Source organism: Plecotus auritus, assembly GCF_963455305.1.
Source record: "Plecotus auritus genome assembly, chromosome: 6".
NCBI classification, from domain to species: domain Eukaryota; kingdom Metazoa; phylum Chordata; class Mammalia; order Chiroptera; family Vespertilionidae; genus Plecotus; species Plecotus auritus.
This window is the reverse complement of record NC_137773.1, coordinates 168,755,015-168,782,487: the sequence shown is the minus strand read 5'-3', so window position 1 is coordinate 168,782,487 and position 27,473 is coordinate 168,755,015. Positions and strand designations below refer to the sequence as shown.

The 27,473-nt window shown below is 54.2% G+C and overlaps 1 protein-coding gene across 1 annotated transcript; it reads right to left on the bottom strand.

Moving 5' to 3' along the window:
- Positions 1 to 27: 27 nt before the first annotated feature.
- Positions 28 to 27,473, bottom strand: SLC6A20 (solute carrier family 6 member 20). Its single transcript, XM_080673918.1, has 11 exons — positions 27,202 to 27,473; positions 13,565 to 13,705; positions 11,881 to 11,972; positions 10,987 to 11,214; positions 10,125 to 10,235; positions 9,225 to 9,466; positions 7,582 to 7,744; positions 7,033 to 7,237; positions 5,300 to 5,459; positions 2,092 to 2,257; positions 28 to 1,096 (listed from the first exon to the last, which is right to left on the bottom strand). The coding sequence occupies exons 1-11, from the start codon at positions 27,320 to 27,322 to the stop codon at positions 947 to 949; spliced, it is 1,779 nt and encodes a 592-aa protein (XP_080530044.1). The 5' UTR covers positions 27,323 to 27,473; the 3' UTR covers positions 28 to 946.

Genomic DNA, 27,473 nt, shown 5'->3' with positions numbered 1-27,473 from the left:
CAGTAAAAAACACGACAGGAGACAATAACCGTGGTGGACGAAAGCTCTATCATAAATACAGTGGTTTCGCTTACAAGACGCTCTACTGGAGGTATATACACTTTAGAAAACTTATGTACAGATAAATAATTTAAAGTGGACTGTAAGTAGTGTTCCTGGTCTTTCCTATAAAGAGTTGCCCGTCATGCCCCAACTGAACAGGAAATCGATGGGAAAGTCAGCACTTTCACCCTCGCCGTGGCTCTGGCGCGTTTTTAACGCATTAAGACGGGGCAAGAGGGCAGTCGGCGTGGACCCCTCACATAACCACGCCGAAGGCGGCCCGGGATTGCAAACTGTGGTTGGGGCAATTTCTGTGGAGAGGACAGGTCTGGACCTACTGTGAGACTTCAAATTAGAGGAAAGTGCTCTTCCCGCCCATCCCCGCTCGTGGGTCCCGAATAAAGGCCTTCTTTCCGGCCACTCACCCTGTTGGCGAAGGAGAACGCGGCGGATGCATCCTCGCTCTGCAGAGAGGACTCAGGCTGCACGGGACACTCAGGTGTGTCCTCTCCGCCACTTAAAAGAGCCCGTTTTCAAACGATGGCCCTCTAATATTTTGGAATCCCGTTAGAAAAAAAAATGGCTTAAATTTTATTCCATAAAAATGGTAGTCACAGTGTGCGCTAATTCTAGGCCTTTCCGAGAATCAAGGAGGCCGCTGGCCTCGAGACTGGCCCTGAACACCTGCCCCTCCGGCGACAGGGAGATAGCTCCGACCTTGGGGCAGAGGGCAGAGGGGCGCTCGGTGCCCGAGGGGTCTTCCTCCTCCACACCTTCTAGCTCTTTCTAGGCGCCGGAAGACGACGTGCTCAGTGCTTCCGGAGTAAATACTTGCAAAGCGGCCGCGGAGGCTCCACCTGGAACTAATAGCGTGAAAGTGGGCGGCGGCCTCGGGAGCCGGTTCTCAGGCCACGGGCGCTGGGTCTCCCCGCCTGAGGCGGCGCAAGACGAAAGTCCCCAGGGCCACCAGTGGAATGCACATGGTGGAGGAGGCCACGAGCAGCCCGATGACGGCCAGCGCGTAGGCGGGGTAGTCCTTGGTCACAAGCTGGCCCTGAAGGGAGAAGCAGAGCTCAGCTGAGAGAACCTGCCCAGGTGGAACCCTTCCAGAGCACAAGAGGCCCTCCAGGCCCCGCCCTCCCGCTCGCCCCGCCCTCCCGCTCGCCCCGCCCTCCCGCTCGCCCCGCCCTCCCGCTCGCCCCGCCCTCCCGCTCGCCCCGCCCTCCCGCTCGCCCCGCCCTCCCGCTCGCCCCGCCCTCCCGCTCGCCCCGCCCTCCCGCTCGCCCCGCCCTCCCGCTCGCCCCGCCCTCCCGCTCGCCCCGCCCTCCCGCTCGCCCCGCCCTCCCGCTCGCCCCGCCCTCCCGCTCGCCCCGCCCTCCCGCTCGCCCCGCCCTCCCGCTCGCCCCGCCCTCCCGCTCGCCCCGCCCTCCCGCTCGCCCCGCCGGCTCACTAGCGAGGGTGCTGGGCAGACTAACTCCCCTCGTCTTCTTTGTCTTCCCTGTACTTCAGTGCCTACATAGCCATTGTTTGGAGCTTTTGCTAAAGAGTAACCCCTAAAGACTAATCATCCATTGGCTGGTGTGACTCAGTGTTAGCATCCGTGGGTTGCAAGGTTGATCCCCAGTGCGGGGCATACAGGAGGCAGCCAATCAATGATTCTCATCATGAATGTTTCTATCTCTCTCTCCCTCTCCCTTCCTCTCTGAAATCAATAAAAATATATATTTAAAAGAAAAAGAATAACAGCACGTGGTTATGTTTGAGACGCAGGGCAGGGCAGCTAGATGTGGGGGTTAGCCCTTAGCCCAGCACAGTCCAGTAGAACTTTCTGGGCTGATAGAAATGAGCCATGTCCGGATACCAGACACAAGTGGTTGCTGAGCACTTGAAGTGGGGCCAGTGAGGCTGTGTGCTGAGCTTTGAAGTACCTGGGTGATGTGGCCCTGTTGTGACCAATGACCTGCCCATGCCATGGCAGGAAATCCTTGGTTTCAGAAAACTAAGGCCTGTGTTCTTGAGGCAGCTTGGGGCCCCAGCAGGGCAAGGTACCTGGGAGGCGTCCCAGGCTTGGTACTGCAGGGTCCCCGTGAGGATGTAGTCGCTCAGGTAGAAGACCAGGAGGCTGATGATGAGCAGCGGGCTCACGCCAGCCCACATGATCTTCCAGTACCAGCTCAGAGTGCGGCCAGTCATGGCCTGAAGGTCACTTTCAAATCTGCTTGGAAAACGGGAGAGAAAGTCTGGATTAGTCATGCTGTTGGAGCAAGGGGAGCCCAGCTTGCACATTCCTGTTCACTTAGGGAGGTTCTGTTCTGGCTCCACTGAGATTTGAACACAAACACAGGGCCTCCCTCCCTGATTCCTTCTGGGGGTGGAATGGGGAGAAGGGCTGAGGCTGATAAGAGCGGGGTGCAAAGTGATCACCCACAGAGAACTGGGCGTCAGGAGACATCTTTGTGGTGCTGACCTTCAGATGGAGGCTGGCGTAGGCCAGAGGGCATTCCCAGCAACGGTGGGAACAGAGAGCCTGGGACATGGTTTCAGCCAGCCTCAATGCCAGGGGATCCCCAGGGCAGCTCTGCCCCACCCCTCCTGGCTTGGGCTCTGCCAGCAACTCTACTCCCCATTAAAAACACCCCAGAGGGGAATCTCTCTTGTCCCCTGAAACCACAGCAGGTTTTCTGGGGCGGACAGAGAGCCATACTTGGGACTAAAGGGTGATGGCCCGGCAGTTGGAGCCGCCCAGGTGTAGTTGCCCGAAGACCACCACTGTGTTCAATCGTGTCTGCAGACTGTCTTTCTTCCCTTTCCTTTAAATGGATGCTTTTGCCTAAGTTTAGCAATAGCATAACAGCATCCATTCTTTTGTGGGTTTGACAGGCTAATCGTATATTTTTAATATGCACACAAATAAGTACGAAAAGGATCTTCAGCACTTTGGGAAATGCTGACCCACCCATCTCCTCATTTCACAGGGGAAGGCACCTGTGACTTGTTGGAGGGCTCCAGGTTGTGGCAGACCTAGTCCGAGGGCTTTAAAACCGCTTCCCACGACGGGAGAGGCAGCCTTGAAGGAGGGGCGGGGTTGGGGCGGAGTGAGACTGTCACCTGGTGCAACCACAGCCACTGCCTCTCCTCCACCCCTGGCCTGTCCCATGAGCTTCTACCTGCCCTTGTGGCCGCTGACCTAGCCAGACCTTAGGCTCTAGGTCACGAAGACTCATGTGCATAATGTGAACACGGGGATTTTCAAGACCATACATGGCAGAAAGTGTTGGGTTCTCTTGTCCCTTTACCTCCCCTATCCTCCACTTTCCTGGTTAGAGAAACACGGGAAGAGCTGCAGAAAGGCCGCATGGCACTATTGCACAGTGGCCACTAGATAGCGCAGGCCCCCCCACCGCATGCAAGCAGAAAGACTGCCCTCTGCTGGTCATTCCCAGATCTGGCTGCTTATGAAATCCCCAGGGCACCTTTGGTTTCTCCCTCCTTCCGGCCATTTACCAACACCCGCTTTGGATGGACTTGTATCCCTCTCCAGCGCCTCCAGTGGGGCCTCGGTTCTGTTCCTCTGGGCATTTCCCAGATGACCAATTTGTCCCAGTTTACCCAGGACTTCCCTGGGTTTAGCACTGAAAAAGCCCCAGCGTCCCAGAAAACCCTTCTTTCCTGGGAAAACGGGGTGAGTCTAACACTAAAGTCCTCACAATGATACTAGCTGTGGGGGAGGAGTACCGGCCGATAAAAAGGCATTCCTTGACCACAAAAGTTTGGAAATACTCAAATTACAACCCCCTCTCTGAGATTCATAATTGTCTTCAAGGGTCTGAGAAATCCTACGGCAAAGAATCTGGCTTTAATTTATGTCCTGGACTTATTTGATCGTGAAAATCCCTCCAGAAAGGCTTCCAAGAGCACAGTGGGACACTCGGCACCAGGGGCCTGGCTCCTAGACTGTCCCAGCTGGTCCCCGGACCCGCCTCCAGATCAGCTGGGAAGATGATAGAAGACTGGGGTGGGGACAACCTGGTACAGCCCTTCTGAGCAGGCTCTCATTCGAGCAGCAGTTCCCAAAACGTAATGGGCCTCGACCCCCTGCATGTGCCAAAATATGGATCTGATTCAGGGGCTTGGGGGCCTGAGACCCTGCATTCTTTTTGTTAAAAAATACATTTGTATTGCTTTCAGAGAGAAAGGGAGAGAGAGAGATAGAAACATCAATGATGAGAATCACTGATCGGCTGCCTCCTGCACACCCCCTACCAGGGACCTAGCCCACAACCCAGGCATGTGCCCTTGACTGGAATCAAATCTGGGACCCTTCAGTCCACAGGCTGACGCTCTATCCACTGAGCCAAATCAGCTAGGGCGAGACCCTGCATTCTCACAAGCTCCCTGATGCTGCCGTTCTGGGATCAGACTCACCTGCAGCTAGAGCCCCACCTGGGGATGAAGGTGGGGGTGGGGGTCCCCAGGGGTTCCAGTGCACGCCCAGGTCTGAAAACTGCTCTAGACCCGTGGTTCTCAGCCCGGCCACACATCCCAGCACCAGTGCTGCGCTGTGCCAGGGCTGAGAACCATACATCCTGAATCTGCCAGACTTCAAGGTCTGAGTTATCAACGGGACTTTGGTCAGCGAGCTTGAAAAATGCTGGTTTCAGCCCTGGCTGGTTTGACTCAGTGGATAGTATCAGCCTGCAGACTGAAAGATCCCGGGTTCGAGTCCAGTCAAGGGCACATGCCCGGGTTGTGGGCTCAATCCCCAGTAGGGGGCGTGCAGGAGGCGGCTGATCAGTGATTCTCTCTCATCATTGATGTTTCTATCTCTTCCTCTCCCTTCCTCTCTGAAATTATATATATATATATATATATATATATATATATATATATATATATAGATATAGATATATACACACATACATATATATATACACACACACACACATATATATATATTACTGGTGTCGGCCAAGGGTCAGAACAGCCAGTGCCCAGAGGCAGGACTGCCTGCCCCCGGAGCCGTTGGGGTTCAGCAGGGCCAAGGGGCCAATGTCCTTTAAGAGAAAGCAGAAGCACAGGAAATAGGGAAGGTGAAGGTTGAAGGCCAGCTGAGGGGAAGTGAGGCAGAGAATTAGCTGAGATCCGGGGACGATGAGAGCCCTGAAAGATGCCAGGCTTAAAGGAGAGCGTGCACTGCCGCTGAGCGGGTTGTTTCCTGCGGGCGAGCTTGCCCAGCAGTTGGTGGGGCGGGCCTCACCTCCGCAGCCCGTACACGTAGCACACGGCCACCGTCTCCACCAGCACGATGAGCAGCAGGGACAGCGTGGCCGCGAAGTCGTTGAAGATGTCGAACCAGTAGTTGCCGGCCTCCAAGGTGAACACCAGGCCCACAGCGCAGTTGATGAGGCACACCAGACCTGCGCCAAGACACGGCTCACCTGCCTGCACCCACACCTGCTCCAGCAGGGCCCTGAGCGCCCGGGGGCTCTGGCTGATGGGCTCAACCACGCGGGTTGGTCTCTCTGAATGTGTGTGTGTGTGTGTGTGTGTGTGTGTGTGTGTGTGTGTGTGTGTGTGTGTGTTTGGGGGTGGGGGTGGGGGTGGGGGGAAGGTGTCCCAAGGAGCGTCAGCAGGCAGCATCGATCATCGATGGTAATTCACAGAGCCGTCCTGCAGGGGGCACCAGCTCAATGGAAAAGAGGACGTTGTGGCCTCCCCAGGGGATCTCGCCCAGGCTGTGAACTGGGGCTGGAGATGTGAGCTGCGGGGCGACCCTCTGGGGACTTCCTAGAGAGGAGTGATGTCTGACCAGAGGGGTGTGGGGAGAAGGGAAGAATCGAACGTTTACCCAGCTCCCACCGCGGCCCAGGCACTTGCCATGCATCGAGCACTTAAGCTTCGGAGGCGGGTATCAGGAGCCCCCTTGTACAGGCGGGCAAGCCAAGGCCCCTCTGCCTCCAGAATCTGGGTTCTGGTCCGGTCTCCTTCGGCTGCCTCTCTTGGGCACCCCACGAAGTACTGGACCTAAAGCTCCCTCTTGCCATTTCACTGCTACCCCACATCGCACCAGCCACTGAGCCCCAGCCTGAGAGGTCACACAGGAGAGGGGGTTAGTGTGGCCAGCAGCTAACAGCATGCTGATGCATCTGCAGGTGTGAGGCGGCTGCTCAATGAGGGGGGCGCTGACCAAGGGTGGGCAGGACTTCACAGACCTGGGCTGGGAGGAGGGACGTTGTGGACAGTGTCGTCAAGGGAAGGGGTGGGTGCACAGGGGTGGAGTGGAGCAGAGGGGAGGCGGAGTGACTGGAAGAGCAGGTTCTTTCCTTAAAACCCTGCTGTCCGCTAAGGGCAGAATGGTAGAGAGATGGGGTGTCTGCTCTTACAATGGCTTATCACACAGGCAGGAGAGGGACAGCCGATGGCCAATTGTGACAGTGTGGGTGGGTCTCCTAGAGTTTGGGTGTAGACCGCACACACAGAGCACATACGTGTGATTTCATGTACATGGAGCCCAACAAAGGGGGGAACAAACATAAAACGGTGGCAGTGAGACCAGAGGGGACTTGGCCTCGGTTGGTGGTTACTCGGGTGGATGGATACATACGTCAAGTTCATTGAGTTTGTGCTTAAGGAATGTACACGCCGCAGCGGTTAAGCCTCAATTAAACAAGGACAAAAGCAGCGTCTCCCCTGGCCTGGGAGCTCTGGGTGCCAGGTTGGGGAGCTTGGCCTTTTCCCAAAGTCGGGGTGGCCACTTTCCGTCCCCTTGGGATGGAGAGCCAGACACATGGGTGATTGACACGTGCCCCTGGGTTCCTGGCATCCGCCTGCCCAGGGGGAGGAGACAGTGAAGGCAGGACTCCTGTGAGGTCGCTGCAGCCCCGTGGCCACCTCAACAGGCACACGGCCCCCACGGAGCCCATCCACCTGCTGGTCCCCCCCATCCGCCCTCCCCGAGTCCCGCCTCCTCCCCGCCCGCCGCTCGCTCACCGGAGATGGCCTCCTTGGGCAGGTGGCGGGAAATGGCCTTGCTGTCGGTCAGGGGCGTGAGGATGGCGGCCGTGTTGCCCAGCATGCTCCCGATCCCCAGCATCAGCAGCATGAAGAAGTACAGCACCGACCACAGCTGGGACACCTCCATGTTCTTTATGGCCTCGGTGTAGACGATGAAAGCCAGGCCGGTGCCCTGGACGGCCTGTCCCCGGGGACAAGACCGCAGTCACACACCGAGGGACGCGCAGCTCCTCGGACACACCCGACGCTAAGCTGTGGGGGACCTCCCACCTGCAGACCAGCCCCCCCATCTGAGCCCCAAATGACCAATGTTTACAACTGTTCTTTCAGGCTGCTAGACACATGGGTGCCGGTCATATGATTCTTTGTCCTTTCTGCCTTTTTAACATTTAAAAGGAAATGGAAAAAAGGGCAGGGAGCACCCAAAGGGCCCAGTGTCCCCGGGGCAGCAGCCGGGGAAGGGGGGGTCCGTTCTCCCTTCTCCTGGAAGAGGCGGAGGGAGGAGAACTCTTGCAAGCGCCTTACCGTGTCCAGCTCTGCCTCCAAGCTGCAGTTTTTAATCAGCGGGAACACCTTGCTGTATTGGCCGGGGTAGGTGGATGCCAGGAAGCCCTTCACCTGCTCCAGGTTGCTGGCTGTCAAAAAGCCATCTTCCAGGTCGAAAGAATTGGTCAGCAGCAGAATCACCCTGCGGGCAGAGCACGAGACTGACCTCCGCGACGGGAAAGGCCGCTGTCCCCGCCTGCTGGGGGCTCGGGCTCACACTGTCCCCCCGCCTCCTCTTCTCTGATTAGGTGAGGTCCTCACCAGTGGAATCTGCTGATTACCAACCCTTTATTTATTTTTAAAAATATACTTTTCTTGATTTCAGAGAGGGAGAGAGAGGGAGAAGATAGAAACGTCAACGGTGAGAGAAAAATCATTGATCGGCTGCCCCCTGCACGCCCCACAGTGGAGATCGAGCCCACAATTTGGGAATCGAACCCTGACCTCCTGGTTCATAGGTGGACGCTCAACCACTGAGCCATGCTGGCAGGGCAATTGCTGACCTTTTATTTTATTTTATTTTATTTTTTAAATATATTTTATTGATTTTTTACAGAGAGGAAGGGAGAGGGACAGAGAGTCAGAAACATCGATGAGAGAGAAACATCAATCAGCTGCCTCCTGCACACTCCCCACTGGGGATGTGCCTGCAACCAAGGTACATGCCCTTGACCGGAATCGAACCCGGGACCCTTCAGTCCACAGGCCGATGCTCTATCCACTGAGCCAAACCGGTCAGGGCCAATTGCTGACCTTTTAAAGGGCAAGGTATTTAGAGTGGCTCTGAAGAAGCCTTTGGGAAAGATCACAGAGAGCAGCTTCTGGAATCTCCACGGCTCAGCCAGGGAGCTCTCGGCTGCTTCTGGGGGAGCCGGGCCGAAGAAACGAAGGCTGTGTGTGGATGCCCTGCGTGCCGAGGGCTCTGAGTACATGGTGCCCCTCCCTCCGGAACACACTGACTCGCCACAGGCCTCCAGCTGCTGCTGGTGGTGGGCGGAGCCTGCATTGGACCCTGGATCGAGGACTGCAAGGCTGGTGCCTGGTGCCCCACACCCCTTGGTGTAAACATTTCTCTTTTCCGCGTCCAGCACGGCTAGAGAGCGGTCTGGTTCCTGAGTAGGGGCTGCTGGGATTGAGAAAATGAAAGAAAGAGACAGACACCACAGAGATGGAAGGAAAAAGCTGGGGCCGGGTGGGACCACAGTCCTCTGATGGAGGGACAGGGACCCAGAGCCAATACAGTGTGTTTATTTTATACAGCAAAACCCAGGAAGTTTTACTAAAGGTCAAGACAAAGGAGATTATGTGCATTCTTGGGTGGGCCCCGAGTCCTATGCGTTCCTGGTGCTTGGCTGGATTTAGATAATGAAGCCCACCCCCTGGCGCCTGAGCTGAAGGTCAAGCTGACAACACTCCTGCCTCTGGCAAGGTGTGTTTCCAGGATGTGGCTCTGCCAACGCCACTGGACTCAGCTGACGATAATTAAAGAAGTGCCCATGTGCCCTCCCAGGCGCTCTCTACACCTTGGTGCCTGGCATCCGCCTCCTCTTCCCAGTGCCCTTCAGCTCGAGCTTTGACTCACCTGCCCCGCACGGCCCGGCTCCCCTGGCGGCCCGGCTTACTTGTTCAAGCAGCTCTCGTAGTTGAAGGTGGCCTTGAAGCCGTAGATGGAGAAGGTCACGACGCTGGCGAATATGGAGGTGGAGCTGTTGATGAGGGACACGATGATGGCATGCTTCTGGCAGTTGTTGGAGGGCTCGTTGTAGCTGGCGAAGGCGATCAGGCTGCCGAACCCCAAGCCGAGCGAGAAGAAGATCTGGGTGGCTGCGTTGATCCAGGCCTTGGGGTTGGCCAGCTGCTCCAGCTGGAAGCCAGTGGGAACGGGGCTGTGAGCCCCGAGGGAGGGGGGTGGGGAGGGGAGGGGAGGGGGATCCCAACCTCTTGGGCAGGGGAGGGAGGGAGGCCCTGGAGGACCCTGCCTGGCACAGCAGGGCCTGGGGCTGGAGACTGGCTTGCCTGGCTCAGGCCGGTGCCCCGCCCACTCCTTAGCAGATGAAACATCCCTCCAGCCGTGTCCCCACAGCTCCTTCCCCAGGGGAGGTGTGCAGTGGAAAGTGTAGGGTGAGATCACTTAAAAAGGAACCGGGCCGCCGATGCATGAGCCGGGCACTGTATGGGCTTGGGCCTCCCGAGATGGAGGTGGTGGGGCCTGGTGGTGAGGCTGAGGTCTGGGTTGAACCCCGGTAATGTGGCGGGTGCGGGGGTGGGCTCTTGGGCGTGCTGCTACCACAGCCATTTGTTTCCAGGGGCCAGATTTGCTAAAAGAAGAATCTGTCCTGCCTCACAATGCTTGGGGACTGCCTGGCTGAGGGCGACTCAGCACCCGCAGGTTATCCATCCCTGCCCACGGCCTGGGGTGCCCACCAGCCTCCTGGGTTCACCCACCCTCTGTCTTGCCCTCTCCGCCCTCTGGAAGGGGCAGGAAGATGGGGCACCTCAGACCCCATCCCTCCAGCTCGTACCTTGGGGGTGAACATGTATAGCAGGCCGTTGGTGGCCCCGTGGAGCGTGAGGCCCCTGATCAGGTAGATGATGAGCACGCAGTAGGGCAGCGACGCAGTGAAATACACCACCTGCGGGCACCAGAGGGCAGAGTCAGCCTCGGGGAGATGTGGCCAGAGGGCCCTGTTTGCCTGCAGCAGGCCCGCTGCACCGGCAAACACCACGCTGTCCGGCCTCAGCCTGCAGACAGCGGGAAAGGCATGGGGTCTCGGTCAGGTCCTGCGTCTGGGCTGGGAGACGGGTGGTGGGACATGGTCGCCAGGCATGTAAGTGCCAGCAAATCCCTGGTTCCACAGAGAAGAGGAACCCAGAACGGAGGCCCGGCCCTCCACGTCCCTTCAACCTGACCTCGTTCCGGGAAGGATTGGGACCGCCCTCAAACATATCCATCACATGAACGTGTGTGCATTTCAAAACCCAGCGGGCAGGCTGCCCCTCGCTGATCACCAGAACCTTCGTGGGGGGGGGGGGGGACTGAGACGGCGGAGGGGCAAAAGCTCTTAGGCGGTGCCCATGGGCAGCGAGGCCTGAGAGCAGGGCAGGTGTCTCCGGGAAATCTTCAACCATCTAAGGTTTGAAAGGAGGAAAAACTCCCTGTCTGGTTGCTTGGTGCTACTGGGCAGGGTGGCTGTGGGGCTGGCTGGCCAGAAATGCCCGTCTTTTCAGGGGAGGGAAAGGCCTGGTTTTGAGATTGAGGGCTGCACCTCTGACCACCTTCATAGTTACCTGGCAGGTGGTCCCGCCTCCCCCGGCCAGCTCTGCCCCTCGCCGGCAGGAGACAGCCTGGGCCCCCGACCCTCCCCCCTCCGGCCTTGCCCCCACCTTGCCGGTGGACTCGGTGCCCCGCACGATGCACAGGTAGACCACGAGCCAGGCCAGGAGGAGGCAGAGCGCGGGTTCCCACTGCAGGCTGCCACTGTCCTGGATGGATGGCGAGATGTTGAGGGTCTTCCGGTACCAGAAGTACTTGGTGGAGGAGGCTTGCTCACACTCCGCGTCAAAGCCCGTGCGGTTGGCGTTCAGTGGGCAGACGGACCACGGCAGGGGGTCCTGGGGTCAACACAGCATCACACAGAGAGGTGAGGGCTGAGGCGAAGGTCAGGGGGGAGGGCGGGAGGTGGCCCTCACACAGGGCTCTTGGAGGAGAAGGGAGCTGGTCCCTAAGGGCAGGAGGTGGGAGCCCCCAAAGGCAGCCAGGGAGTCAGAGGATTTGTGGAGGGCACAGATGAGGTGGGGAGTAGGGGGAGGCAGGGAAGGGAGGGGGTGCATGAGGGGCTCCACACGCCTTACAGTCCTAACGGTGTTTTTTGAGGATCACCTAACTCTACTGTAAGTCAGAGAGACTGAGTACACAAACGGACAAGGGCCAGACCCCCTACGACCCCGCAGCCCGGCTGGCGTGGCTCAGTGGTTGAGCATCAACCTATGAACCACGAGGTCACAGTTCGATTCTCTGTCAGGGCACATGCCCAGGTTTCAAGCTCGATCCCCAGTAGGGGGCGTGCAGGAGGCAGCTGATGAATGATTCTCTCTCATCATTGATGTTTCTACCTCTCCCTCTCCCCTCTCCCTTCCTCTGAAATCAATAAAAATATATTAAAAAAAAAAAAAAAAGAACTCTGACCCGCAACCTCCCACCTGTCCCGGTGGCCACCTGCCCCTCCCTGTCCTGGTCCGCCCCTGGCTCCGCCCCGCGCTCTGGCTCCGCCCCCTCACCTGGAAGGAGTGGAAGAGGTACCAGAAGGCCCAGGCGTTGATGACGTTGTAGTACATGGACAGGAAGAAGGACACCACCACGCTGGCGACGCCTGTCGGAAGCAGAGGGCGCTGAGGGGCTGTCCCCACCCACCTGACCCACAGCCCTGGCCCCCCCCTTCTTCCCCCTCCCAACATGCGCCCAGGACACCCCTACAGTGACCACCCTGGGCTGGCAGAACCTCTGCAGCAGGTGTGTGGGGCTCCCCATGACCAGGGCCCTGTGAGCACTGCTAAGGTTAGCCTCTTCCGTCTTCTCTCTTGCGGCTCCTGGGACAGGAGGTGTGACATTTCTTGGAGCCCCGAGTGCCAGCTGCTGTGCTAAGAACTGTATGTGCGGTGGGCGTCATTATCCCCTCACAGAAGGGAAAGAGCTCGCCTGAGACCCGGGCTGGGAAGAGGCAGACATTGTGGTTGTCCCCTCCTGGCTCACCTGAGTCAGGTCACCTGGGCCAATCCCCGCCCTGGGGTGGCAGGGAGCAGGGGTGTGAGGAGGTGTGTCAGGTGCACGGGACAGGAGGGAGGCTGTCCCGCACCGTCAGGTCTGCAGGGGTCCCGGGGTGGGAGTGGGAGAGTGAGGGGAGAGCAGAGCAGAGGGATGGCTGACAACCAGCGGTGTCTGCAGGCGCCCACCCTATGTGTGTCTCTGCCCAACCCCTCTCTCCGGGACATCTCATTAGGAGCTTGAAACTGGCTGTGGTGTTGTATTCACACCACGTGTCAGCAAACGCTACGCAGCGGGCCTTCCCGGACCCCACCTGGAGAGCTGGTGGTTAAACATTCACCAGCCCCCCGCCCCCGTTTGGCACAAACATCTGGCCTCTTTTCTGGTACACAGCACATGATGCCTCGGAGAAGCCCTCCGGGATTGCTCGCTCGGGCGGACTGTCAAACCACACACCTCCGTGCTAAGCATTAACAGCCACGCACGATGGGGAGGCAGTTCGGGTTTGAAGATGATTTGTGAGGGCACTGGGCACATTTCTCCCGCGCCTGAGAAAGTCACGTACAAGTTTACACCCTCCTTGCCCCTGGGATGTCACTCTGGCATCCTGTCTGGGGCGGGATCGTTGGCAGAACAGAGCAGGGGCATCGCTGGTCAAAGTTCCTCCTGTTGGCAGAGGCAGCCCAGGAGCCGGAGGGTGTGAAGGCAGGTTAACCATCTCCCCAGGGTGCCCAGGACCCGAGCTCAGGTGGCTCCGGGCGGGCAGGCAGTCGGGCTATGTGTGCCCAGCTTCCATCCACCGGAGATATTGATGACAGCCCTACAGCCCCTCCGTGGTGGGAGGAAGATTAAACGAGCTGATGCTCACTGAGAGGAGGTGCCATTCACAGCCAGCAGGGGGCAGTGCCCAGAGGACACTGAGGCACAGCTCCAGCGTGCAGCTGTTTCCTCTTTAAAGACTAGCAACCTGGGGTCCAGAGGAGCAGTGTGGTCTCAGTTCCCCACCTGTGCCTCCTCCCTTCCTCACTCCTGTTCTATGGCAGTCAGTCCCTCCTGGGCCGTCTGCCCACCCCACTCAAGGGCTGTCTTTTGGGCCTTGTGCTTACCCTTTGCTCCCACCCCCACCCCACCCCCACCAGGGCTGCCCAGGACACAGGGAGGGAGTCTCCCGGTGGGGGAGGGCTGGAGAGCACCACCTACCAACACCGCTCAGGTAGGGGCTGATGGTCCTCCAGGCGCCGATGCTGCCCTGGCGCATGCGCTGTCCAACCGCCAGTTCCAGGTACAGGAGCGGCATCCCCTCCACGATGAGCATGATGAGGTAGGGCACCAGGAAGCTCCCTGTGGGCGTCCAGAGCCAACAGCCAGGTCATCAATGGGCTGTACTCCGCAACCACCAACCTCCCTGCCAACAACCTTCCCTCCTTCCTCCCACCTTTCCCTTCCCTCCTTCCTCCCTTCCTCCCTCCCTCTCTTCCTTCCTTCCTTCCTTCCTTCCTTCCTTCCTTCCTTCCTTCCTCCCTCCCTCCCTCCCTCCCTCCCTCCCTCCCTCTCTCCCACCCTTCCTCCCTCCCTCCCTCCCTTCCATCTCTCCACTTGCTCATCCTCCACCTTCTGCCTTCGCACTGTTCCACCTGTCATTCCTCTCATCCATCCATCATCCATCCATCCATCAATCCATCTGTCTATCTCTTCAGCCATCTAACCTTGGGTGATGACACCCAGCCATGCCAGTGAAAATCTTTGTGGCCTATTTTACCGAGAATGTTGGAACTCTATGTCTGCGAGGCAGTTCATGGCAGGGAGGTGCGACGTAAACATTCGTTTTCCTATCCACCTCTTCTAATCAATATGGTTTATCTAAAGATTCTTTAAAAATCACAACAAAGGCTCCAACTCATGTGTTTACTAGTGGTTTTTTTCTCTCGCCTTGGTAGTGACAGCTCAGTGTAGCGCTGTTGCGCCGGGGAAATCTGAAATCGTCATCATTAAAGTAGCTGGGCTAACGTTGTAGCTCATATTAACAGTGCTTGGAATTATTTTACTAACTGGTCTTTAAAGTGAAAATGTAGAGTTTCATCAGTTTGATTATATTTCAAATGAGGAATGCAAGTGGTCTTTAAGAAAAGTATATGTTTTTACGGGGGGCGGGTTTTTTTTTTGTGTGTGTGTGTGTTCTTATCTGAAAGAAGATAAAATGGGGAAAAACCAAGATGGCGGCATAGGTAAACACCTAAACTGCTGCCTCACACAACAATTTCGAAACTACAACTAAAAGACAAAATGTCTATCACCCAGAACCACGGGAAAGCTGGCTGAGTGGAAGTTCTACAACTAGAAGGAAAGAGAAAAGAGCATTAAGACGTGCACAAGCACTGAAAAGCTGAGGTACGGATGTGCGCGAATCGGGCTGGCGGAGGGCGACTGGGTGCACTGCTTTTTTCAACCCGAAGGGAGACAAGCTCCCGATTACTCTGAACTCCAGTTTCTGGGGAGACTCTGGGGACCCAAACTCCTACGGGGAGAAGCTGGACTGTCTGCCATCGGGTCGGAAAGTGAGGGTGGCTTTCTTGCAGAGGTGCACCCAGCAATCAGTGTTTACTGCGCTGGGGTGCGGGATGCGGGGACTTGGAAACGCGGAAACGCAGAGACGGCTGACTGGCAGCCATCGCTGTTTGTCACGCCCTAGCCTAGTGACTTCATGAGACCCCACCCCGCGCAATCTACAAACCCACCCAAGCTCCACGCAGTGGCTTTTGCATATAAATGGCCTGCCCTATCGCAGCTTAACCTAACAAACTGCAGCTCTGGTCAGACAGCTCCAAAACCTCCAAACCCCAAGCAAAGAGGAGAAAACTGTAGTTCTCGTTTTAACTCCTGCTGGGTGGCCTCAGACAGTAGCTGACCTGCACCCCATTGGAGATCCAGAAGCCAGTGTATCTAGTGGTCAGTGTGAGACGACACGAGATTTCAACTACTCACATCCATAAGTGAGACATTCAAGAGGCAGACTCAGTGAGCACCAAAGCCCCACTGAAACAAGTCCTGCCCCATAAGCGTGTCTCCAGCACAGCAGTTCTTCCATTATAGACACAGCGGGTCCTCACAGCCAATTGGCCTGGAGGTCAATTCCTCCCAGTGACACCAACAACAATCAAGACTTAACTACAACAAGGCTGTACACACAGTCCACAAAGGGGTGCACCAAGAATGTCCACCTCAGGTAACTGGGAGGCCGACCCACTGGCCCATATAGGATACCTAGCACACAAAGCCACCCTACCAACTCAGGGAAGCAGCCAAAATGTGGAGACAAAGAAACAGATCATAAACGAAAGAAATGGAGGAAAACAAAAGACTGGATATAGAGTTCAAAACCACGGTTATAAGGTTTTTCAAGAATTTCCTAGAAAAGGCCGATAAATGTAATGAGACCCTTGAGGATATGAAAAAGGACCAACTAGAAATTAAAGATACACTGACTGAAATAAAAAATATTATACAGAGACCCAACAGCAGACTAGAGGAACGCAAGAATCAAGTCAAAGATTTGAAATACAAAGAAGCAAAAAACACTCAACCAAAAAAGCAAAAAGAAAAAAGAATCCAAAAAGTTGAAGATAGTGTAAGAAGCCCCTGGGACAACTTCAAGCGTACCAACATCAGAATTATGGGGGTGCCAGAAGAAGAGAGAGAGCAAGATACTGAAAACCTATTTGAAGAAATAATGACTGAAAACTTCCCTGACCTGGTGAAAGAAATAGACTTAAAGTCCAGGAAGCGCATAGAACCCCAAAACAAAAGGAATCCAAAGAGGACCACACCAAAACACATCATAATTAAAATGCCAAGGGCAAAAGACAAAGAGAGCATATTAAAACAGCAAGAGAAAAACAGTTAATTACCTACAAGGGAGCACCCATACATTATCAGCTGATTTCTCAACAGAAACTATGCAGGCCAGACGGGAGTGGCAAGAAATATTCAAAGTGATGAATAGCAAGAACCTACAACCAAGATTACTCTACTCAGCGAAGTTATCATTCAGAATTGAAGGTCAGATAAAGAGCTTCACAGATAAGAAAAAGCTAAAGGAGTTCATCACCACCAAACCAGTATTATATGAAATGCTGAAAGGTATTCTTTAAGAAGAGGAAGAAGAAGAAAAAGGTAGAGATAAAAATTATGAACAACAAATACATATCTATCAACAAGTGAATCTAAAAATCAAGTGAATTAAAAATCTGATGAACAGAATAAACTGGTGAATATAATAGAATCAGGGGCATAGAAAGGGAGTGGACTGACAATTCTCAGGGGGAAAGGGGTGTGGGGGGTGCGGGAAGAGACTGGACAAAGGTCGTACACCTATGGATGAGGACAGTGTGGAAGGGGGGTAAGGGCAGAGGGTGGGGTGGGAACCGGGTAAAGGGGAGCTGTGGGGGGAAGAGGAGAAACAATTATAATAATCTGAACAATAAAGATTTATTAAATTAAAAAAAAGAAGAAGATAAAATGTTTGAAATCTAAGTATGACATGGGAGGCAGTTAGACAGACCTGAGCAGAGCAAGGACAGTGGGTCAGGTGCAGGGGTCAGATGCAGAGGTCACGAGGGTGGAAAGCCCCGGTGCCTAGTAATGGGTGAAACTGGGAACAGGGGAATCTCGCCCCCAGGGTGAACTCTCCTCCCTAGCACATCGCTGGCTGGTGTGGTTTCGACCTCCTGACCTTTCCTCCCCAGAGATAACATCTAGGCCTCAGTTGTACTTCCGCTCCAGGCCCAGAGGCCCAGCTGCAATGACTAAGGACTCCCTCCCCCTGAGCTGACCAGTCAGCTGAGACCCGGAGACCTTAAAGGACACTCCTGGAAAGCTGATGAATATTCTATTGAGGTCCACCTCTGGGACCTCTCCTAAAATTAAAATCTCCACCCTTAAAGGCGCTTAGGATGGAGGACCCAGAGAGTTCTCCCTTCCCAGCGCACCCCAGCGCCTCCCACCTCTCCACCTCCCCACCTCCCACCTCCCTACCTCCCACCTCCCTACCTCCCCACCTCCCTGGCGCATCACCTTTGCCTTCCTCTCTCCTAAGCCCCAAGGACCCTTTTGCTTCTGTAACTTGTTTCTTGAGCCCATTTCTTCTACCATTCACTTCTTCTACCTCTGTGACCTTTTAAATAAACTTTCTCTTAGAGTTTGAGTCTTGGCTCTGAATTCTTTCCTAGCCAGAGCTCAAGTACTGAGGTTGCTAAGCCCAGATCCGGTCTGACCCCGAGGGTCTAACACCTGGTACCATTCTCGCCACCAGCACGGGGACAATAGTTCTTACTGCTAAGAAGTGTAATAGTTATTACTCACGAATTTGATAGGTTCCCAACTTTCATGTCGTGCTGGCCCCACTTCCAGTGAGAGTATAAATATGTTGTATCACTAAGGCAGCTAAACCACCTAACCACGTGTTTGTGTAAAAAGAGACTTGCCAAGATTTATTTGACTGTTGAATCTTGAACATCCAGACTCTTACAGAGAACACCTCTTAAGGGGCCTGTAAAGTACGCATGATGGACAGTCTTGTATTGTACACATTGCGGACAGATCACGAGAATTCTCGTGTTTTCTGTTCTAAGGCTTGTGGCCGATCACTTATCTGGCCACTGGGTAAAGTAAGCAATAAAACTACTGGTCCGCAATGTGTTAAAGAATGGCCATTATTCACCACATCTATGGTATTGTGGCTATAAATACAGTCGCTTACAAAGAATGAAATCCCTATTCCGTCCTCTATTGTAGTGACTAATGGTTAGTCAGGGCCGGCCACACCGAGTTGCTAAATATTTTGCACATCATCCCCGTGTCCTCCCCCCCAGCTGCCCACCTTCAAAAACGCGCTTTCGGAGTTTTGCAGCCCTGATGTGCCCACCAGGAAGGGTGTGCGTAACAACTGTTTCACTTTCTCCAGGCCAGCCCTGGAGCTGGGTGTGGGATGGATGGGAGATTAGCCGCCCTGCTCCCTGCCCTGGAGGGATCACCTGGACAGAGGAAGGTCAGCTGCCTCTTAGTGGTCCAGCTCGCAAGCTAGTCCTCCAGCCTCACATTTCAGAGATAAGGCAGGGGCTGTGGTGTCTGTGTGGGAAGGCCAGGGGGTCCCCAACAGACAGAGCCAAGGCTACCACCTCCTTTTAGAGCACCTCTATGTGTATGTTTTATATCTTCAGCCTAAAATTTCATTAAAAAATGTTTTTATTGATTTGAGAGAGAGAGGAAGGGAGAAGGATAGATAGAAACATCCATCAGCTGCCTCCTGCACACCTCACACTGGAGATTGAGCCTGCAACCTGGGCATGTGCACTGACCAGGAATCAAACTGGTGACCTCTTGGTTCACGGGTCAGTGCTCAACCCCTGAGGCATACCAGCTGGGCCTAAAATTTCATTTTAATGAAACTGACTAATAATAAATTTTATACCCACTGATTCCTAAGGAGCCACCTGTAGACAAGTACTCTTGGTGATAGTGGGGAGCCAGCGAACGAAGCTACGGACGCCCCCCCCCCCCACATGGACAGCGGCAGGCGGCCTGTGGGTGGGGGTCACCACATCTGACACCATCCCCCTTCCAAGCAGATGCCTGACCCACTGCTTCTCTTGTTGGTCCTGCCTCTCATTCTCCGCAGCTCTTCGGCCATGGCCATTCCTCCCCCAGGTCCGTGGCTGTGAACCTGAGAAAAAGGTCCAGTGGGAAAGAGGGCAGGATCTGAATAACAAAAACCCTGACGCTACAGTGCAGGGCTTAAGGTCTGGTTACAGAGGAACAGGCTCTGAAAGCTCAAGGTAAACAACGAAATTCACACCTGCTTACATGAGCAGCTAACACAAAGACGCCTCCACTGTGGGTGCGTGCTGCCCTATAACCCCTGGGGTCTGCCAGGCCCTCTCCCGACACACCATGCACCTCTGCGTCACCCCGTTAGCAGCTGCAACATTCCACTAGGAAAACGGGTCCAGAATTCATTTCATTGTCTTTGGACACTTGGCCTGCGGCCAGTTTTCTGCCATCCCAATCCCAGCTGCGGCACAGAGCCTGGCCCACGTGTGTGGTTGTTTCCTCGGGTATAAATCCCAGGAGTAGATGGCAGTGAACAAGACCAGGCAGAGCCCCTGTGGCTCTCTCACCGCAGAGAGAAGGGGGAGCGCAGGGCCCGCGCCATGAGGCCTCGGGGTTCTCCTGTTCTTCTGGCACCTAGAACAAACCCTGCCCTCTCACTTCTGGGCCCTGAAGATGCTGCAGGCCGCTCCCCCTCCTGCCCTGCAGAAAGGCGTCTCAGCACCGTCCCAGGCTCCTCTCGCCATCAAGGAGTCCATCAGGGGTCCCACCCAGGGCATCCCGACAATAAGGTGGTGCTGACACACCTGCTTGGAGCAGCATCCAGACTCTCAGTGGTTACAAGAAAAGCTCAAGGTGTTAAACAGTCACAGCAAGGTGCAGGAAAGCTTGTCCCTGCAACAGGGCGGGCCCCATGGCCTCCTGCCTGTGGAGGTGGGCAGTCCCAGGCCTGGTGCCCAGGTGGGAGCATGGGGCTCCATCATCCTGCCCCACAAATATCCAAACACACAACTAGAACAATATGCAGAGAAAACGAACTTCAATATCTCAGACTGTAAACCAAAAAACCCCACCCCTCAAAATGCATCATCTTTATATATAAAAGCCTAATATGCAAAGTTTCCCCTCGGGAGTTCAACCAGAAGACCAGGAGTTCAATTGTTCGTGATGACATGAGCTGACCACCAGGGGGCGGCGTGGAACGAAGGAAGGCCCTGGCTGGCAGCTGGAAGGCCCCGATCCGCCCTGATCGCTGGCCAGCCCTAGGGACCTTACCTGTGCATGATTTTCGTGCACAAGGCCTCTAGTAGGCCTGTATGTATAACTCAAGACATTTATAAAATTTCTAGTAGAAAACACGGGAGAAAATCTTTCTGACCTTAGGTTAGTCCACATCAAAATGTGTCCTAGAGACGACACCGAAAGCATTACCTGTGAAAGAAAATATTGACAAACGGGACGTCCTTTTAATTCTGCTCTGTGAAAGACAGCAATAGGAGAATAAAAAGACAAGCCACAGACTGGGAGAAAATATTTGCAAAACACATATCTGATAAAGACTTTGTATCTAGAACATATAAGGCACTCTCAAAACTCAATAATGAGAGAAAAAAGGAACCCTGTACAAAAGAAACTGAGCAGGCATTTCACCAAAGAAAATATTTCAATGGCAAATTAGCACGTGAAAAGATGCTCAACATCAGCATTCACTAAGACGATGCAAATTCAAACCCCAATGAGATGCCACTGCACACCCATTAGAATGGCTCAACTGGCAGGGGCTGGGAGCCCCCGTCCCATGCTGGACGAGATGTTGTCGGATTCACTAGCCACTTAATAAAGCCAATACCAAGTGCCTGGGAGGATTTGAGAGCTCCCATAGTTGCCAGGGAAACGGAAAATGCTGCAGCCTGTCTGAGAAGCAGTTGTGGCAGTTTCTTATAACATAGCATACACTTACGGACCCCACAATGATAGTCCTACAGAAATGAACACCCACATTCCCACAAACCTCTATTGACAAACACGATATTGACAGCAGCTCTAGTCACAGTGGTGGAAAACTGGAAACAGCCTAATTACCCTTCTATGGGTGAACAGGTAATAAACGCCGGCACATCCACACCCGGGAGACTTAACTACTCAGCCACGAAAAGGAACAAACTACTGCAGCTCCCCACAGCCCGGGAGCATCTCAGAGAAGCATTACGCTAAGGCAGTGGTCGGCAAACTCATTAGTCAACAGAGCCAAATATCAACAGTACGACGATTGAAATTTCTTTTGAGAGCCAAATTTTTTAAACTTAAACTTCTTCTAACGCCACTTTTCAAAATAGACTCGCCCAGGCCATGGTATTTTGTGGAAGAGCCACACTCAAGGGGCCAAAGAGCCGCATGTGGCTCGCGAGCCGCAGTTTGCCGACCACTGCGCTAAGGGAAAGCCGCCAGAATCCAGGCTCTGCACCGTGGGATTCCATGTCTATGACATGCTGGAGAAAGCAACCCTGTAGGGACAGAAAACAGATATGAGGTTGTGGGGGGCAGGGTGGGGGGGGGGCGCGCAGGGAGTGGGGTGGGATTGACTGTAAAGGGCACGATTGTGGCGACGGTAACACAACCACTGCATGTGTCATCACTCACAGAACTGGACACCAGAAAACCCTGAAGTTTTCTGCGTATAAATATGTGTCGATAAAAGAGAAATTGGTTTTGCAGTCCGTTTGAAAACAAGTCCACTAACCCACCCTCTTCTCATGGGACTGTTCCCTGGGCTCCCGCATGTGAAAGTCCGGACACGGACTCAGCTCGAGGGGACCCTGGTGTCAGGGAGAGGCGGACAGAGGCCCGAGAAGGCGCCTTTGCTCCCACGTGTCCTGGGGCACATAGCGTGGTAGGTTACGCGCAGCCACATTCTGTGCAGCTGCTCCCACGAGGAGTGGAGTCCACGTTCCACCTGTGAATCTGGCTGGCCTTGGACCTGCTTTGTCGAATGGGAGGTGGGGAGAAGGATCCTTCGTTCTCCGGGAACTCGGCCCGAGACCACCTTGTCAGGCAACCCGAGGAAGACCGAGGCCCCGCCAACTTGGCACCAACTTCCAACGTGTGAGGGGCCCGACCAGACCAGCAGAGAAAAATGCTGCCCACCCCAAAACTGTGAGAAATAACTAATTGTGGTTTCAGCCACTATTTTTTTCTTCTTTTTTTAAAAAAAATTTTTTTTAAATTGATTTCAGAGAGGAAGGAAGAGAGAAACATCAATGATGAGAGAGAAGCATTGATTGGTTGCCTCCTGCACGCCTCCTACTGAGGATTGAGCTGGCAACCCTGGCATGTGCCCTGACAGGAGTCAAACCATGACCTCCTGGTTCATAGGTCGACGCTCAACCACTGGGCCACACAAGCTGGGCTTTTTTTCTTCTTAATACTTCAGCGTGTATTTCCTGCAAACAAGGACATTCTCTCACATAATCCCAGTGCACTCAGCAAAATAAAAAAATTAACGCTGAGCCCCGGCCGGGTAGATCAGTTGTTAGAGCATCGTCCCGATATGTCAAGGTTGCAGGTTCCATCCCCAGTCAGGGCACATACAAGAAGCAACCAATAAATGCATAGATAAGTGGAATAACAAATCGATGTCTCTGTCTCTAAAATCAATAAAAAAGTTAATGCTGATAGAGGACAATTATTTTATCTACAAACCTTTGAACTTTGACTTCCCTTTGTGTCCCCGCCCTCAGAAAGGGAGGAAGAGAAGAACTGTGTAGAAAATGTCTAGAACTTGGTCTCTAAGAGTCAAGGGGACGCTGTTTATAGAACAGCATCAGGCAATGAAGAAGGAAGGACAATTAAAGAAGAAACAAGATTACATGACGATGAAAAATCGGAATACAGCCTTGAGCCATGATCCTGCAGCCCAGAGGAAAAGGGCAGAGAAGTGGAAATGAGACGAGGAGAGCTGAGGCACCAACAGCAAGCCCAAGGATTTCCCATTGGGAATGAGGACGGGGGGGGGGGGGGGGGGGGGGGGAGGGGACAGGACGCGCCTACGCGGCGGCTGGAACGCGTGCCCATCCCTCAGGACATCTCCCTGGGTGTGTCACTGGCGGGCTCCCTGGTCCCAGGTAAAGTGATGAAAACATATTTAACACCTAGACATAGAGCTCACACATTTTTGAGGTAAAAATTGCACATAAGGGGGCCTAATAAACGGGGATGGAAGATTTGACTTTAGGTGATTTTGTATTTTATGTCTGTGTTGTGTTTTATTTGTATTTTTCTATTTTCTAAATGTTATACCATGGAGATGCAGTACATGTGTAACTCCAAAACACAGAAATTCGTTATTCAAGAGCATGTTGCTACTTATTTTCCTAGTTGTCCCACACAGTACCTGACCTGTTTGCTAAACCCAAGAATCTCACCAGAAGAGACATTCCTCCTGTAAGAAACAGACTCCGCAAGCCCTGGCATCTTGCTCTAGCTCTCTGAGACCCACAGAGACAAATCAGAGTCTACCACTCTCAGGGCAAAGTTTCCTCAGGCTTCCAAACTCCTCCTCTACAAAGCCCACCTGCACGTACACACCTTTGTCCTCTACAAAGACCACCTGTTGTGGCTCAGTTCCGGGCTGGGTACTGGCTTGAAAGGCTGTGGCTCCAATGGTGTGCTGGGGCCGGCTCACCCTGGCTCACAAGAGCTAGCTGTACCCATCTCTTGTGGCTCCAATGGTGTGCCGGGGGCCAGCTCACCCTGGCTCACAAGAGCTGGCTGTACCCATCTCTTGTGGCTCCAATGGTGTGCCGGGGGCCAGCTCACCCTGGCTCACAAGAGCTGGCTGTACCCATCTCTTCCCAGCCCCACATCCCGGATGTGACTTTGCTAGTCTGCAATCGGCCATGGTGGGAGCATTTACAGCACGGTAATCAGCAAATGCTACAAACTAGGTCCTGCGCTACCAAAGCCAGTTGTCCAACACCTACCAGCCCCCCACTGCCTGGTTCCCAGCCGCTGGTGCCTAGGAGGGGGGGCTTCCTCTAAAGTGCGGTCCATGGACCGGCAGCTGTCATGGGCACCACCTGGGAGCTTGTCGGAAATGCAGAATCCTGCCCTCCTGCGGATACCGGAGACAGAGTCTCTGGGCGTGGGGTCCAGCCGTTTACCAAGATCCTGCGCACTGGAGAGGGACACCCAGGCTTAGCGTGTCACTGTCCTACTGCATGGCCAGGTAGCCTCTGATTCCCTCTCTTTATGGTTCAAATAGCCCACAGGGAAAATTCAGAGAGAAAAAAAAATCCGGATTTCCACCAGCCACACCACCATTCTCATTGCCCCACGTTTCTTCCCGGCTGGAGCACGTGCTTCTATAAACACCAGCCGCTAGCTCACTTTCCCCTGCACCTTAGCATGGAGCACATTTGCATCTCGATTGCTTCCTGAACAACCTAGACTTTGACATGATCGCCAAGACCTGCCGGCTTTTTCCAGAAGCGATTGTGTGTGGTTCCTACAGCTGCACCCCCTCCCCCGCCCCGGGCCAGCCTGCTGTACAGAGGTGGTTGGTACTTGGCGTGCAATCTGCAGAATTAACATTCCTCGTGCTGGGCCCGGCTGCAGAGCCGGGAGGAAACGAGCCTCCCTGGTGGCAGGCAGAGCCCAGGGGTAGGGGCACAAACCCCTAATCCGTTTTATTCTGGGAAGTATTTGGCACAGCGAGGCTCTGGGGCTGGTCAACAAGCTCTTTGTTGACTGGGGGTGGGAGGTCCCAGCTCTGTTTGGAAGGAAGTTACACTTGGAGCCTTTTATAGGGTGGTTGGTTTACCCTTTAGCTTTAGGTGAAGGATGGATCTGTAAGCTGCCTGGGTTTGCTGGGGGTTGGGGGGGGGACATAAATTACTTATTAATTAATAGGCAACACGATTGTCAGCAAAAGGCTCAGAAAAACCACCGGCCTCCCCACATCATAGACCCTGTGCTTTTCATAACGAACCTGCTCATTCACCCAACAAATATTTATTGGCGCCTCCTCTGACCCCCGCCACCTCACAGAGACGGGCCAGTAGGAGACAGAGAAACTCTAGAACAAGGTGCAGTCCTTCGGGGGGACAGCCAGGGAGAGGCCTGGCCTCAGGGAGGCCTGGGAGTGACCCAGGCTAACTGCAGCTCCAGGAGGAAATACCCATGCAGGGTGCCTGCAGAGCAGCTGTGCCAGAGGGAGAGTGGTTCGGTATAGTTGGGGGAAGGGCTGGAAGATGGGTGGCAGGAAATGAAGTGGAAATCGGGGCAGGTGTTGGGTGTTCAGTGTGCTGGGATAGTTACTTAGTCATTTTTCTGTAGACACTAATGCCTGAGAGGGTGCCATTCACCCAACCAATATCTGTCCATCCCCCGACCCAGCCATCCTTCCATCCTTTCTCCAGGATCCATCCCTTCGTCAACCATCATCCATCCATCTTTCTAGCTACCTACCAACTTAATATACTCTGTCCCAGGCACAAGTTTTTTTCCTTCCTTTTCCCGAGTCCTCAAGGTCTTGCGGTTTTCCCCAGCAACTCCTTAGATCTATTCTACTTCAGCGTTACTGTGTCCACCGGCAGACCACCCAGGTGATGGTATTGTTAGGAACAAGGAATGGAAAGTCATGTGACAGCAAGGCCCACCGGGCCGATGTTTGGGAAAGGACAGAGGTAGCACGGGTAGGTGTGCCGACACAGAATGACAGGGAAATCGCATCCTGACAAATAATTATCTCAAAAGGCAGTCAGGGTCCTGTTACGGCATATGGCCACCCACACCCTTCACATAATTAGGATGTAGTTATGCCCTTAACATTAAAAAAAAAAAAAGTCAGAATTAAGAATACGCTATTTAAAAAACCCCCTCTGTGGATTAACCTTTTTGTTGAGGTTTTGTTTTTGTGAGTGGTGGGGGCAAGAGAGGGGAGCACTGTTTTAGGTCTTCGTCTTCTTAAATGGGTTGAATTTTGTAAATACTTTGGCCCTACATCTTTCATTGTCCTTTATGGCAAGAAAAAAAATCCATGCAGATTATAGAAGACATTACACACAACACACACACACACCCTATCAGATAAGCCAACACCACCCACAGACAACTAACTACTGTGAACATGCTGGTCTATTTTTTCATTCTTTTCTCTGCATATTTTAAGCTGAGATCATTCATTTTATGCAGCCTTGATTCTGACTTCCCTCCCTCCATCTAATGCATGAAGTGAGAAAATGCATAGCAGTTTCTGGAATGCCGGCTCATGGCTGTGGAGGACCCTGCACGGATGGTCCACGTTTCCCGAGCCAGGCGCCCGTTCAGCGCAGGGCTCGGCAGTGTCCAGTGTTTTGTTTTTATTGAAAGATGGAGACCATCCTGATCATCCACCTTCTGTCAGAACTCTCATATTTCCTTTTAGAAATGGAACAACTAAGAGAAACGTTTTTTAAAAAACGCTGAACTTCAATCCCTACCGTCACATTGCCTTCCAAAGGCCCTTGGCCTTCTCGGAAGTTCCGGGCCCTGGCACAGGTGCCCCAGCTCTCTGGGCGTTAAGAGAATGTGGTGTATGGTGCTGTCTACCTAGTGAGTATGCTGTGATGCTTCAGAGAAAAAAATTGTAAAAAAAAAAAAAAAAAAAAAAAGGAAGGACAGAAGGAAGGAAGGAAGGAAGGAAGGAAGGAAGGAAGGAAGGAAGGAAGGAAATGATTTGCCTTCCTGCCCTCTGTGGTTCCAAACCCAAACCAATCTTTTTATAAGAAATCTAAAGAAATAGCTCAAGATCCTCTATCCTGAGTTTCTAATCACACTGCGAGAACGTAAGTTTCGGAGCTAGAGTGTAAAGAGTTTCTGTTGACAAGGCAATTTCCTGCTCCCTTTTGACACTCATTAGAATTCAGACCATTGCCACCTCTCAAAATAGTGTCCCTCGAGCCTCCTAGAGCCTGGCCGTCAGGGTAAGGTAGGGGGCTTGGCCGCCCCTGGAATGGGGCCAGGGCTGCTGAGGGCATGGGGGCGCCTTGGCTGCCCCTGGGTCCCCTTCCCAGCTCTGCAAATCGGGGCAATCACACTAACGCGCTCCGAGCCTCCGTTGGAATATGGGGCCAGTCCCAGCGCGCGCCTCCAGGTGTGGGCACTTAGTGCCACTCTGCACCGGGAGCGCCGGCGACTGTCCCGCGGGGGCCAGGCGCAGACCCGGGCGGGAGCCGGCCGCCCGGAGGCGCACTCACCTCCGCCGTACATCTGGCACAGGTAGGGGAAGCGCCACACGTTTCCCAGGCCCACGGCGTACGAGATGCAGGCGAACACGAACTGCAGCGGGTTGGCCCACAGCGGCCGCGCTTTCTCCATGGTCGCGGGTCCGCGCGCTGGCCTCCCGCTCCGGCGCCTGCTCGGCTGTTTAGGTGTCCGGCCGCCAGGCGCGCGTCCCGCCCCGGCCTGGGGGTGGCCCCGCGGCCCCGTCGCACGCCCGCCTTTTAATTGCTAATCTCATTAACGGCGC